Genomic DNA, 13635 nt, shown 5'->3' on the forward strand with positions numbered 1-13635 from the left:
TCATTTCTTTCTCGCTCGCTAGCCTTCTTCGCCTGTGTGCCCTGCTCTTTACACCAACACCTTTTACGCCCCATCATGCTCCCCCTTTTTTACAGCATACACCTGTCCGGTTTCCTCTTGTCGCACTCCTTCCTTTGCCTGCATTCTCTCCTCCTTTCTCACAAACCTTCTCCAGCAGTTTCACATCCATATCCTCACTTCCACCTCTTTTCTCGGTTTGATTTCCCTTTACATCTTCAATTAATGCCCCCATACGCCTTCCCCCTCACCCTCACTCCTCCTGCCCACTCATGTTAATTCCGTATTTACTTCCGCCCACAAATTCCCACCTCGGCCCTGCCTTTCCTCTCTTGACCCATCTCGGCTTCCCTACAACCCCCAAGGTCTCTCTTACCCCCACAGCCATAGATTCTTTTCTCGCCCACTTCACAACCCTTAACTTCCCCGAAACCGCTCCGAATTACCAGTTTATCCCTCACCCTGAAAATTTATTCTAACCCTCTTCCACATCTTCCCTTCCACACCTCCTTTCGCTGCCCTCCCGTACTCATTTGTCTCGGACACCAATATTCTTTGAGTTCCATCTTGCCTCCACAGCCCTCAGTGGGTCCCCATCTCACTTCCACGCCCCTCATACGCTCCTTCTCTCGTGCACTTATGCCCTCCTTTTACTACCTGCCCCATCCTCACCGTGATACTTCGCCTCCCTCATTCCTAGTCTCCTCCTGTACCACCTCACCACATCCTTCGGAGCTACGTCCATTCCTTCCGTCGCTCACCTTCACCCTCTTTACTCTTCATTCCTTGTTCCGCCAGCCATTGATCACACCTGCTTCTTGCCCTCTTTCTTCCCCATTTCTCTCCCACTGAGATCCACTCATCTCTCCCCCCCCCCCCATCATACTAACAAACTCCATGCCCACTCATTCCTTCACCCATTCTGTCCTCAGTGTTGTACGTGTAGCACGTGCTCTGCGTTTACCTTGTATTGTGTACTTTACTCTACGTACTCGTCTTCTGGTACTTGATTTACGTGGACAAGGATGTATCAGTTTGCTAATGTCCACATTTATGGAATAAATGTATCCCACGATTTACAGCGTAAGCTACACTTTTTTTCTCACGACTATTGTCACACTTCGAGCGGTGTGATGATAGTAAAATATTTAAATAGTTTTGCAGACAAAGGAGTGGAAAGTAGGTGTAAAATTAGCAAAACCTGTTTAAAAAGATACCATTTTTAACAAGCATTGGCATAGCCAATAGGTCTCGCCTTTGGGATCTTATAAGTGTTTAGTCATGCAACACTTGATGTGGTTGCACCAAGGATATTGTGCTGGATAACTTCAGCACAATATCCTTGGCGCAACAACATCAACTGTTGCATGATGAAACACTTATAAGGTACAAGGTTTTTTAGCCATGCAACAGGTGATGCTGTTGCACCAAGGATATTGTGCTGCAAAACTAAATACTTATAAGGTCCTAAAAGCGACACCTATTGGCTATGCCAATGCTTGTTTATGGGGGGGGGGGGGGGGTGAAGAGAGAAGATACACTCCTGCTCTTGTGTAGTGAAAATACATATCCCTGGTCAAACCTGTAGCTCATCAAAACGCGCATCGGATTAACAGAGAGCAATAACTATGAACACAAATTAACCGAGACTGAAGTGGTGCGCGAACACCGCACAACTCCTCGCGCACGCATCTCAACGAGGGTCCCCGCTGCGGGCCATCATGCAAGCGGGGACCCGGGCACCCGGGAGCGGCAGCGGGTGAGGTCGTCCGTTTTCAAAACCATGTACTTAGTCTGATCAGTGAAGAAGGCATGCCAAGAAATACTTCAAACACACTAGGTTTTACCACCAATCCCAGGTTTATTTTTATACAGAATAAAATCCATGGAAAGGGTTTGTACAAAAATAAAACGAGCACAAACAAACAGAATAAAAACAGGACAAAGGCGAATTTTACAAGCGTAAAAAATACATGTCATTTTCCCGGGGAGAGAAAAGATAAAAATCAATCTGTTACAGAGATGTCCATTCCCAGTTTCTCAATCGAGGACCGCACCTGTTTTGCAACTTCTTGAAACTGTTCAATTTTTTGAGTGTACTTCTTTTGCTGAAAAAAATTAAAACAGGTCTTAGTTGTCTGTTATTTTGGTTTCACCAAATAATACAATACACCCTTTGTTTAGATATTAAAATGTGCATTCTGCTGCCAAGAAAATAACCAAACGTTACAAATGCAAACATGAGACTGTCAGGTGCGCCAAAAGTGAACATAAGCGAAAAGAAAATTCATGTATACAACTCGAGTTCTATGCAGGAGACACTAACATCGAACACATGCGCGAGCACACTGGAGTAAGTCCTGACGAAGACGATCCATTCAAGTGTTTGTCCGAGCACGCAGCGCCCTCTCCTGGTTAAAGGGAGATAACCGTCATAAAATACAAGTGTCACAACGAAGGTAACGATTCAGACTAAGGCGTAATAACACGCACCTAAGTGCATGCTACGGAAATGCGCCAAGAACAAGCATTTGCAATGCAATCGGTCTCGCCTTTGGGACCTTATAAATATTTATCCATGCAGCACATTATCCTGGGTGCTGCAACCACCGGCTCAAATTAAGCAGGGGGAGAGGTGAGCAACGAGGGAGGGACGAGAAGCCTGTAGGGAGAGAATAGCAACGAGGGAGGGACTAGTAGCAGGGAGGGACGAGCAGCAACAAGGGAGGGACAAGAAGCCTGGAGGGGAGGGAAAAGAAGGCTGGAGGGAGAGGCGAGCAGCAGAGGGGGGAGAGGCCTGGAGGGAGAAAGCAGCAATGAGGGAGGGACGAGAAATCACATCACAACACACCATGACAAATAACGAAATTAATACAACACAGGATGTTTGTCGTTAGATGGGGGTGGGTGTATGCAACCCTCTAGTTTCTGTGCCGAGCGAGGCGAGGCTCCCCGCAAACTCTGCCTCGAGTGCATCTCTGAGAATGAGGAGTGGAGGGGGCGCAGTGCCCCAGCAGTGCATGTTCTGCCACCCTAGGTTGTGCCAACTCCTATCTACAATTCTCAGAGGAGGGGCGAACAATTCGGAGTGCAAATGGGAGGCGAGGGAGGGACGAAAAGCCTGGAAGGAGAGGGGAGCAGTAAGGGAAGGGTGGTAGGGGAAAGGGGGCAAACGAGCAAGTGTGTGTGAAAGATAAGTGCTGCGTCCATGAATTGGGCACTAAGCGAGACAGGAAAATGCTCATTAAGAGTGATGGCGAAGGGCGCTGAAGGGTTAAAAGTAACAGGCAGTTACGGAGGGAGGGACACGGTAGTTTCTCTAAAGAAGATTTAAGGGTTTCAGACCATACCATGAAGCGCAGCATTTTCACTGTATGTTTATGATCAGTGCACACAAGGAAATGTGGAAATCTACCACCAAGTCCCGCTCCAGTTTATGTTCTCGTTTAGCTGGTGCCCAGAAGGTGGTGAGAGCTTACCGGGCCTGCAGTGCGACTGTTTTAATAAATCCCAGTGCTCTGCATTACGAGGTGGTGGTGGGGAATTGCACGGGGATAGTAAGTGACCGCGAGGGGCAATGAGAAGGATTAACAAGCAAAAGTAAAAACAGCAGGAAAAAGAGAGAGACCGTGGTGTAACCTTCAGAACTGCCGACTTTGGACCTGGAAAACCGGGTTTGAGAGTCTGCAGTGGTAAAACTGTGCATTTAAAAATAAAAAATAAATGACGATCATCACTAAAACTATGGCAGGAATGCAGATTAACCAAAAAAAGAAATATATGCAGCAAGAACTATTACGTTGAGACGACTAGGAGGATCACTGAAGGTCAGAAGGAAAGTGGCAAGGAATGACTAAGGGAGCTACCAAAACCAAAACCAGGCACGGCCTCCTCCTGCGGGACAACCAAAAAAACAAACATTTGTGAAATCGCCATGGGAGGAAGGAGCCACATAAAGGAGGGACAATTGCAGTGATAGATAAGAATGCCGCAGCTAACAGCCAATAGCAATGGGTGGGTTTGGCAAAGCCCCAGAGAGAGATACAACAGGTCCTCGCTAATGCTCGACCTAAAAATGGGGGAGGAATCCTCATGTGTAAGCACCAAAGGGTCCTGTTAATACACCCTCAGTGTTGGTCAATGCGGATGTATAGCACACTAAAGGGGTTAAACAAAGGCACCTGGCTCCCTCCAGTGGTAATTATTAGTAATTGCAGTTCAAATTAATTATGATAAATGGTGGCAGAATTCTGGCATTTTATAGGATTTCCAAAATGTATCTTAAAATTTGCATTCAAATATCAACCCTTATCCGTCATTTCCCCCCTTGAAAATTGTGACAAGTATGTAGATCAGTTTTGCGGGTTCTTTTAACGTGCCCTCCCCCCCAACAATATTTAAGTAGCAGATCTTTTAGGTTACATGACCGTACTTCGAGAAAAAGAAAATGTGTGTCGGCATACATAAGATTTTCTATTTGGGGTCAAATGTTCTAATATGGCTACTTTTACAGTTTGACATGTAATACTCTACATAGGGAGTACTAAGTGCACAATTGCAGATCAATAACGACAGGGGTATTTTCAAGCACTAAATCACTGTAACTGCTAGTTAGATGCCGCTGACGTGCTATTTTATGAATTTTTTAGTTTGTTATTGAACAATATTAGCATGCTAGAATGGTTTTCTTTTCCATCATGACTAGTTTTCTGAGGCTCTAAGTTCATAAACAAATTACTCCTCTGAATTTGCATAACTGTCAGCTGTACCTCTGAGCAGCCTTCCTCCTCAGTTTGAATCTAGAAGTGACCACATTGCCTTCCGCCGAGAGCGCACTTTACCTGCAACAACTGCATCTGCCCTGAAGAAGCTTCTCAGGGCGCATTCTGTGCTGGGGTTGAGTTGTATGGCTTGAGGTAGTGTGCAGAATAGAGCTGACTTTTGTGTCTCTACAAGCAGTAGTACTCAGCAAGCTGTTATAATTAACTCTGAGTTTCAGATGTAAGAATCTCAAAGAATATCGACTTGCAGCATGGGGCAACAGATTCGTCAGCTGGCTCGAAACAGTGCTGAGATCACGGTTTGATGAAATTCAGGTGGTGGACAGTAGAACTACCCAGTTTTCATTCACTCCTAGGCATGGCCTGTTTCTTCTTACCTTAACTCTGGATGCTTCAATACCTGTCCCCCAGAAAGGCCTGGGACACTTGGCTCCTGTGTAGAACATGGATCCCTTACGGACAAGCAAGTAGTAGTGTTAGGTCGATGTCAGCAAATATGTTGCCTCCTGTGTGCGTGCTTCAAGACAGACAGATGAAACTTCTCCTGGCTGCCAGGGCACAGAGACACAAGTCAGTGCTGTTTCAGTGAGACACAGTTGGCCTTTTATATGTTTATTTACACCGGAACTCGACTCCATTTGCACACCCTCCTTTCCCACATACACAGGCACTGGGTTCCAGCATTTTAGGACTTCCAGAGTCAGGCGCGCAACGCCCATAGGGCTGAAAGGGCTTCAGCCCCCATCGTTTGTGTCAGACCGGGCTGAGACAGCATCCGGGGTATACACACACACACACAGTTTGAGCTTATCGCAGCCGAGTACTTCACAGATCTTTAAAGGACCATTTAGGTGTTAACGAGTCTTTGTTGTTTTTTCACTCCTTCATCTCCACCCTGCCCCGAAATTTGGCTCTAGTTGCGCCTCTGTCCAGAGTGTATTCCTGTGGCCACCGTGAAGCTTGGACCCTCTCTTGCTGTTCAAGGTTACAGCTCCAGCGGCTAAAGAAGCCCGACCATTCCGTCGAGGAGCAACAGTGAACGTGAGGACAAGTCGGGACAGAGGGCCCAGTTCAGGGTGTGGGTTCGGGCTCTTGAACATTTCAGGCCTGTAGTGCACGTGTGCGGCCCAGGAGGGAGACTGAACAACACTGTCGCTGCTGCTAGAAAGCAGAGTATGGCCAACTGCATGCTCTGGAGGTCAGAAGCGCTCATGTGGGCGCTTTAGGGTTAGTAAGACCATCTGTCTTTGCCTTCCACCCACTTCAGAGGCCTGGGCAATATCCTGACAGAGGGACGGAGCAGGAACAGGATCTCCCCACCACTGATTAAAGGAAGTGGCACAGAGGGCAGTTTATGTGGACTCATTGTGCAGAGGAGGGTAAAAGCAGATAGTAGTCCCTAAAATGAGCAGCAATGATAATTCCTTACAGTTCACAAGTGGATGAGCCTGCCACACACTTAGGTCCTACGGCAATTCCTCCCGATTTATATTCAGATTTGAGTCATGTGACCCAGACCTCACCAAAACATTTGTGATCTTGGCTCCCATGTTTCCTCAGAGCTTCTCTCTACCTCGACTCGTGCGTTTAACTTCAGACGCTTCACCCCCGAATCAAGGCGCACACAAGAGCTAGCGCCGCGGCTGGAGCACTGCAGAGTGAGGCTGCGCTGTGGTGTATGTGTTCTCTATCCTTTGCATGGACAAACAGGAAGAAGTTACCAAAAACTCTTGGCAACATCTTTGAGTGCAGAGATGCAGATAATGGTTAGAAGTAGTGTTTAATTTGTGAGGTGTCCAAAGTTCTGCTCAGATGCCCACAGTCATTTCAATTAAAGATCGGCGCGCCGAACACAAACGGTGATGCTCTTGCACTCAGCAAGTACCTGTGAGGAAAATAAGTGCCGGCCTACCCACCGGCTGAAATTAAGCATGGATTGGAAGACTCCTTGCCAGTCAATGTGCTTCTCTGCATTGGGAGTAGCACTGCAGCTTTGTATTTAACTGGTCTGCTCTGAAGTAGCAATCAGCGATTATCCAGTGTCACGATGCATAGAAAAAGTGTCACCTTTTCAGCGTCTCATTGTGCGCTATGGTGCTTGCCGGCCTGCCTGATGACAACAGTAAAACGGAGACTACACATAATAACAAGCCCGCGAGTGGTGCGCGCGCTGTAAGGAATGCAGCTGCCATCGTGCCCGCCGCTGCACGCGAAAGTGAAACCTGATCCAGAACAGATGGCTCCCTGCGCGCTCCCGATACCCCTAGGCCATGGGAGTGAAAGTTTTGAGGAGAGGCGGGACATGCACCAGTCTTTGGCCATTTGCGTGCTTTCAATTATTGAAAGCCACACGCAAAGGTCAATGGGATGTGTGGGAGGAGGCACACCCACACGGAGAAGGCTCTTGGAAGTCTAAAGGGATTCCAAGAGTCCTCTCCAAGATCGGCGAATGCACGCTGTGCTATAGGCGAGACCTAAAAAGGTAGATAGCTTTCCAAACAAGGCTGGAAATTAAGCAAAAAAAAAATTACACAGGGATACCATAAATAGGGTTGGGGAGGCCCAAGGTGGTGTTGCAGCAGAAAGAAGTGGAGTCACAAGGGGCAGGCAGAGCCATGAAAAGCAGAGTCGGACAGTCAACCTATAGACTTAAAAATAAAAAATAAACTCTGCTTCAAAGAAGTTTAACAAGGGCAAACGTGATAGCAAATATGTTCTGGCTTAATTGTGACTTAGTCACAAACAAGCTGCATTTTAAAATATCGGACAGGTTAAGGCACCTAGCTTTGGGCGCCAAGGAATTTCTAAGTGATTGTAAGGGAAAGATAACTTGCCGTTAATGCAGTTGCTGGAGAGGTAGGTTTCTAGTCTACACACAGTTTTGACTCAAAGTAGCACAGTGTGTTAATGTGCCTGCTGCAAAGCACGTTTAACCTGCAGATCACAGATTAGTATTTTTTGTTAATAGCTCTGTGGGTTAATGCTTTTGCCACAAAGATCCTTTTGTTAATTGCAGTCCATAAAGTGCAATCCTAGTACAAGCACAGCGAGCTATAAACCACCATCAAGGAGGTGCCAGCAAATAGCAAGACATAGGTTGAGAACCTTATTGCACCTCTCCTCCCCATCCCCAAACACCACAAACTCATTATTCTAAGGTGGCTAAAAGGGGTTCCTTTAAAATAGACAACCCCAACCACTGCGATAAGTTTTAAATCCCAACTTTGTTTCTTCCCAGCCCAAGCGCTCTTAAAACAATCTCTACCAGTATGGATGTTGTGACTATTACACCTTGTGACCCTCCTTGTCTTATGTGAAACTTCCAAGACAATGATTTACACACTTGCAGGACTTCTCTGTACAGTGGGTGATATGTAAAACAGATGAGTTCGAAATAGGGTCATAGAACAATAACTGTCCACACTACCCGCAAGATATTGTTTTTACTTTCCCCACCGTCTCCACCAATAAAGGGATACCTTGGAGAAGGTGAGGGATTTTTAATCTCTAGTAAAGCCCTTTGGTCACCCTTCTAATAAGTGCTCCCTGAAATATGGCTGAGCCCACCCTGACCTTTGGGAGTCAGGGTAACCCCGATGATGAAGCAGGACCCTATTAGAGTGTGAGGGAGATTATATATATATATATATACACACACACACACACACACACACACATATACACACACACACACACACACACATATATATAAGGATTTTTTTCTTTCCCCGCACTAGTCACATTGAGCTAACATACCCACTTGGGGTGACCCACCCCTCTATCCCTGGTCCCTCTGTATTGGAAAGGACCACCCCTATGATCCTTGGTGGGATACCTGTTCAAAAGATGTAAAACACTCAGACACCCTACTCTGGGATGAGCAGCACCATAAAAGAAATTAAATAAATATACTAAGTGAAATTTAAATCGTTGTGTGTAAATACTCAAAAGCAGATACATCCAACATTACTACAGTGCATGCATCTCTAATACAGTGAGTGAAAGACCTGCCTCCAAATCATAATTTCTCTTCAGTACTTGAAGTGATTAACAAGCCTTGTTTACCTCCATTTCATTGGCATTTAGGTACTAAGCTCAATATAGCAACCAGCCAAGGTGAGACTCCCAACTAAACGGCTGATGGCCCTTTAAGGGAGGTTTTTATGTTGGGCTTGGCTGGAAATGAAAAGATCCCTCCTCTCACCAGCCACACCTACACCCTATGCAGGCTGGTGCTCTGAACAGAAAGCTTATGCAGCAGGAGCGGCCATTTGACCACTTAGAACCAGTATCAAATAACACAGCAAAGAACCAAGATCGCTTGTGGTAATATTCTTCCAATATATAAATCACAATAACAATTTCATGAATAACATTTTTACAGAAAGGAACTGAGCAATAGAAAAGACCGTTACCACCTGTTGCCAACAAAAAAAAAAAAGTTGATCAGAATCAGCGCTCAGAGAGTAGGTGATCACACAGTGAATAAAAACATTCACTGGAAGAGTGTACGACGTAAAATGGCAATGTAACATACATTGAATTGCCAATGTTGGTACAAATATAGGCAAAGTTCAAATTAGAACAGGTATCACATTCAGTCATCCAATTAACAGAATTGATGGCGTTTCAACTTAAGATGATTTAGACCACAAAGTCCCATTTTAGGTTTTTTGCTCATGTGTATGGCTGGTTCAGGACGGGTTTAAGTTACAAGGTGATTGGATTAAGATTCAAACAAAGAGAAGAGGAGTTGGCCTAACGGCTAGGGCGGTCGACATCGAATCTGGGGAACTGGGTTCGATTCTCGGCAATGATGCTGAACATCCTGTGACCCTGGGCAAATCACTTAATTTACCTTTGCCTAACAAAACAGAACAAAAAAATGAATGTGTCCTCATGTAATGCAACTGTTGCTATGTAAAGCTCTCCGATGCCAGATTCGGGTCAAGTTCGCGCTATATAAAACTCTGTGAAATAAAAAAATAAACAATTTGTAAGGCGCAACTCTGTCACCCCTAGGGGTATCTGGATGCAGGGAGTGTGTGTATATGTCTGTATGTATGTATGTGTGTGTGTGTGTGTGTGTGAGTGTATGTGTGTGAGAGAGAGACGGAGAGACACAGAGAGAGAGACACAGAGAGAGAGACACACAGAGAGAGACACACAGAGAGAGAGACACAGAGAGAGAGACACAGAGAGAGAGACACAGAGAGAGAGAGGGCAAGCGAAGAGGACCGCAGGGGTCTAGTGGGTTGGAAGTTCTGTCGTTGGTTGAGGTAGGCAGGTCAGAGGTTGAGGAGGACTTTTTAGGAGTGCGTGAGAATCTTGAATTGGCATCTTTTCTGGTTGGGGAGCCAGTGGAGGTCTCTCAGTTGGGGTGTGATGTGTGTTCGTTTGGGGCGGTCCAGGATGAGTCTGCCTGCAGCATTCTGTATTTCTTCTGAGGAGCTGGGTGGAGATGCCGGCGTAGCATACTGGGACCAGTTTCAGGGTTACACCCCTCATCAGCCAGGCTAGCTTGAATCCGGTGGAAAAGTGAGCAAGGGACCCACGTCTGAGCAAAAGTTTCAGCACTCCGTCCATCTCCTTGCGTTTGCTTTGTTCGCCCTAAGATGGCAGGGTATGCCCAGATGTGGATCCCTTGCTTACTTTGTCAGTGGATTCAAGTTAGCCTGGCTGATGAGGGGTGTTACCCCCGAAACCTGTCCTAGGATGCTCGTTTCCAGTCCAGGGAAGACATGGCTTGGCAGCTCTGGGTGGACTGTTCCCATAAGAAACAGGGTCAAGGCTGATTTGCATATGGCTAGTTCTGACCTGGGGTGGCAAAGTGAGCTAAAGAATGATAATGGATTCAACCCAGATCTGTGATTGGGGGTGAGTGTTTGAAACGTTTCAGCGCTCTGTCTATCATCTCCTTGTGTTCACTTTAACAAAGTTGTCATTTTTCTGCCCAAAAGATTCTAAGGCTTTCTGGAGTTTCCTGCTGCCTGGGGCTGTATTGGGTTCCCCGTAAAAATTGCGTTTTGGGCACAGACAGTAAACATTAGGGGACTAGGTGTGGGCAGATTGGGCCATTCTGCCACGATTGTTAGGAGTGGAACTGTTCCCCACCACACTTAAATTTCACAGGGCGAATCTACAGCACACACAAACCTAACACTAGTCTTTTGTGACCCTAGACTTCTTTGAACTTTGACAGGGGATGGAATAACTTTCCACAACAAGGTGTGGTTGTAGCCTAGAAAATTCACCCACTTCAAAGGATGGCACTATATATAGATATTGGACCTCCTGAGTCACACTTCAGTACACTCCTGGGCCTGCAGACATTACAGAGGAGGGACTGCCTTGATCCCCAGAGAAGTGGTTATTAAACTTTTGACTTCTGTGGACCGCCAATGAATTACTGGAATCTGGGGCACCCTGACAGTCATTATTGTTAGCCGGGGACACAGAGCCTGAGGAAATTCTATGATTGGTACGTCAAAACTGTATACAAAAATAAGTATACACGAAACAAATGCTCAAATATTGAAATATTTTGTGCGATTCACAAACAGAAAATGTTTGCATATTTTCAAATGTGCTTCTTTATGTGAATGCACTTTTAATTGATTAGTTTTAATATTTAATTGTGTCAAACAGTTGTGACCCTCCAAGTAGGCCTCGCAGATACCTTCAGGGGTCCTCAGACCACAGGTTAAGAACCACTGCTCCAGAGCACTGTCCTGCTGCTTGAGGCCTGCCCTGCTGCTTGAGGCCTGCCCTGCTGCTTGAGGCCTGCCCTGCTGCTTGAGGCCTGCCCTGCTGTCTGTGAAGGAAGACTGGACCTGCTTCCTTCATCCCATGCTACCAGAGTGACTCCAAGGGTCAGTTGGCTGACCTACTGTTCTGAACTATAGGGTAACAACAAGCTCCAGAGGCCTCCCTGTGCCCTGGTGGCTTCTGTTAAAGTGAATCCCTGATCCCCGCGAGGATCCTCCCCAGGCCCTGGCCCATTGGCTCGTATAAGAGTGCACTCCTCTACAACAAAAGGAGAAATCCTCAAGTTCTGGGCTTGGAGCCAGATTTTGAGACAGTAACTTTTTCAGTGGGGCTAACCTGGTTCCTGCATCCGGCCTGCTCACCAGCAAAGTCAACCTTAACTTGTGACTTTTCCCCGTTCTAACACTATCAGATGACCGCAAGTGGCCTTAGTTCTTTTAGGCACTATACTTACCTAAAACGTTAAAATTGCACATCTCTGGTTCTACAGATTGGATTTTTGTGGTGGGATTTTAATTGTGTCACATTTTCACTTTACCTTTTGAGAGCGGCATACACAGCTTACACAGTGCCTCCAAGTTAAGCCCGCCTAATTTTGTGCCAAGCTACCAGAGGGTTAAGCACAGGTTAATGTAGTGAGTTTTGAGGTTCACCCAAACAAAGATTATTGGTGTTGCTTGGGTAGGGTTTTCACCCCCCAATCAATAACACAATTTCTTACATTGGTGCTCAGTGGTGGGATCTATTACTTGCGCTTGTACAGTGCCTGTATGCAAAACTAAAAATCCCATATGAATAATTTGATACCAGATTTGACATTTTTCAATTCCCCTGGATTGTCTTTTGCTTTTTCCAAATTCCCTTCAATTCTACTTGACTTTCTGCACCTATAACTCTACCTGCAAGCGCGTAGTTTGAACTCCGCAACCTAGAGAGCTACACTGTGGCTGAGCTCAAGGGATTATGTGGGGGGTGATAACCAAGAGCACCAAGAAAAAGGAGCTTGATGAACAGATCAGCGATGGACTGCTACACGTGCAAAAAAGCCACACCTTTCAGTAGAAAGGCCATTCTGGTCATCAGCACTAGTTTGTCTGGAAAGAGGGTGGAAGAAGAATGGACGGACAGACCTTGAAGCTCACTCACACAAGCGAAAGTGATCGCAATGAGAAGGGGAGGTAGGGAATAGATGTCCAACAGCTCAAAAGTGATACACAAAGAAAATAAGGGCTAGAGTAAGGTTCCACACTCTGGCATCACAAAAGTTTTAGGAGGAAACATGTGAAAAACACACCTTTGAGGAAACAGGCGCTATTACCAAGGATGGTCAGTTCAGCAAAAACAAAAAGGCTGAGAGATACACAGTGCTCACTGCAAGTTCTTGCTGGCCACAGACAGGACAAACAGTAACACATCCGACAGTCTAGCCTGCAATGGGTCTGTGTTACGGGTGCCCCAACAAGCCACAAACTTGTCCCAGCATCTGGCATAAACAGATATTGTAGAAGGCCTCAAGAAATAGCATCCACTGCTTTGGGAGGCAGATCGAATGCAGCTAACTGCTCAATCTGCACGCATGGAGGTATAGCTTGTGCACAATCCTACCCTGTTATTGTGACAGTCAAACTTCCCGAAGTGGGAGCCTGATCAGAGGACACATGCTCATTCTGGGTACTAAGTTCTCCTGGCTCAATCTGGAGCCCTTCAGGTGACGCGAGACCCGTTCTTGATCATTTTCAAAATTTGGAGCAATAGAATAAGCAGTGCTAAGGCATTCAGGAGTCATGTGTTTCACTCTATGTGGAATGAGTCTCAGAGAGAGAGAGCCTTATTGAGATCTTCAATGCAACAAAGTGTTGATGCTGCATGTTCTCGGCGGCGGAGAAGAGATCAAGCGCGGGTTCACCCCAATGCTTGAAAGACCCTGTGCACCTCTGGGTATTGCTGGCTAAATTCATCTACCCCGGTATTTAAAGATCCCGCAAGGTGGTGTACAATCAGGAAGATGCCCTGATTCAGCCAGTTCTAGATGCGCAGGGCCTCCAGGCACAGAGCCCAGGACCACACC

General features: G+C 46.2%; 1 protein-coding gene across 1 annotated transcript in view; it reads right to left on the reverse strand.

Moving 5' to 3' along the window:
- Positions 1-1855: 1855 nt before the first annotated feature.
- The window catches only part of BIRC5 (baculoviral IAP repeat containing 5), a 116935-nt gene continuing 105155 nt past the window's right edge, over positions 1856-13635 (reverse strand). The window contains exon 4 of the mRNA XM_085614425.1: positions 1856-2126. Coding sequence (XP_085470551.1) covers positions 2025-2126 — 102 coding nt within the window. The 3' untranslated portion in view covers positions 1856-2024. The remainder of the gene's footprint in view (positions 2127-13635) is intronic.

The sequence above is a fragment of the Triturus cristatus genome, chromosome 7, assembly GCF_964204655.1.
Source record: "Triturus cristatus chromosome 7, aTriCri1.1, whole genome shotgun sequence".
Lineage (NCBI taxonomy): Eukaryota > Metazoa > Chordata > Amphibia > Caudata > Salamandridae > Triturus > Triturus cristatus.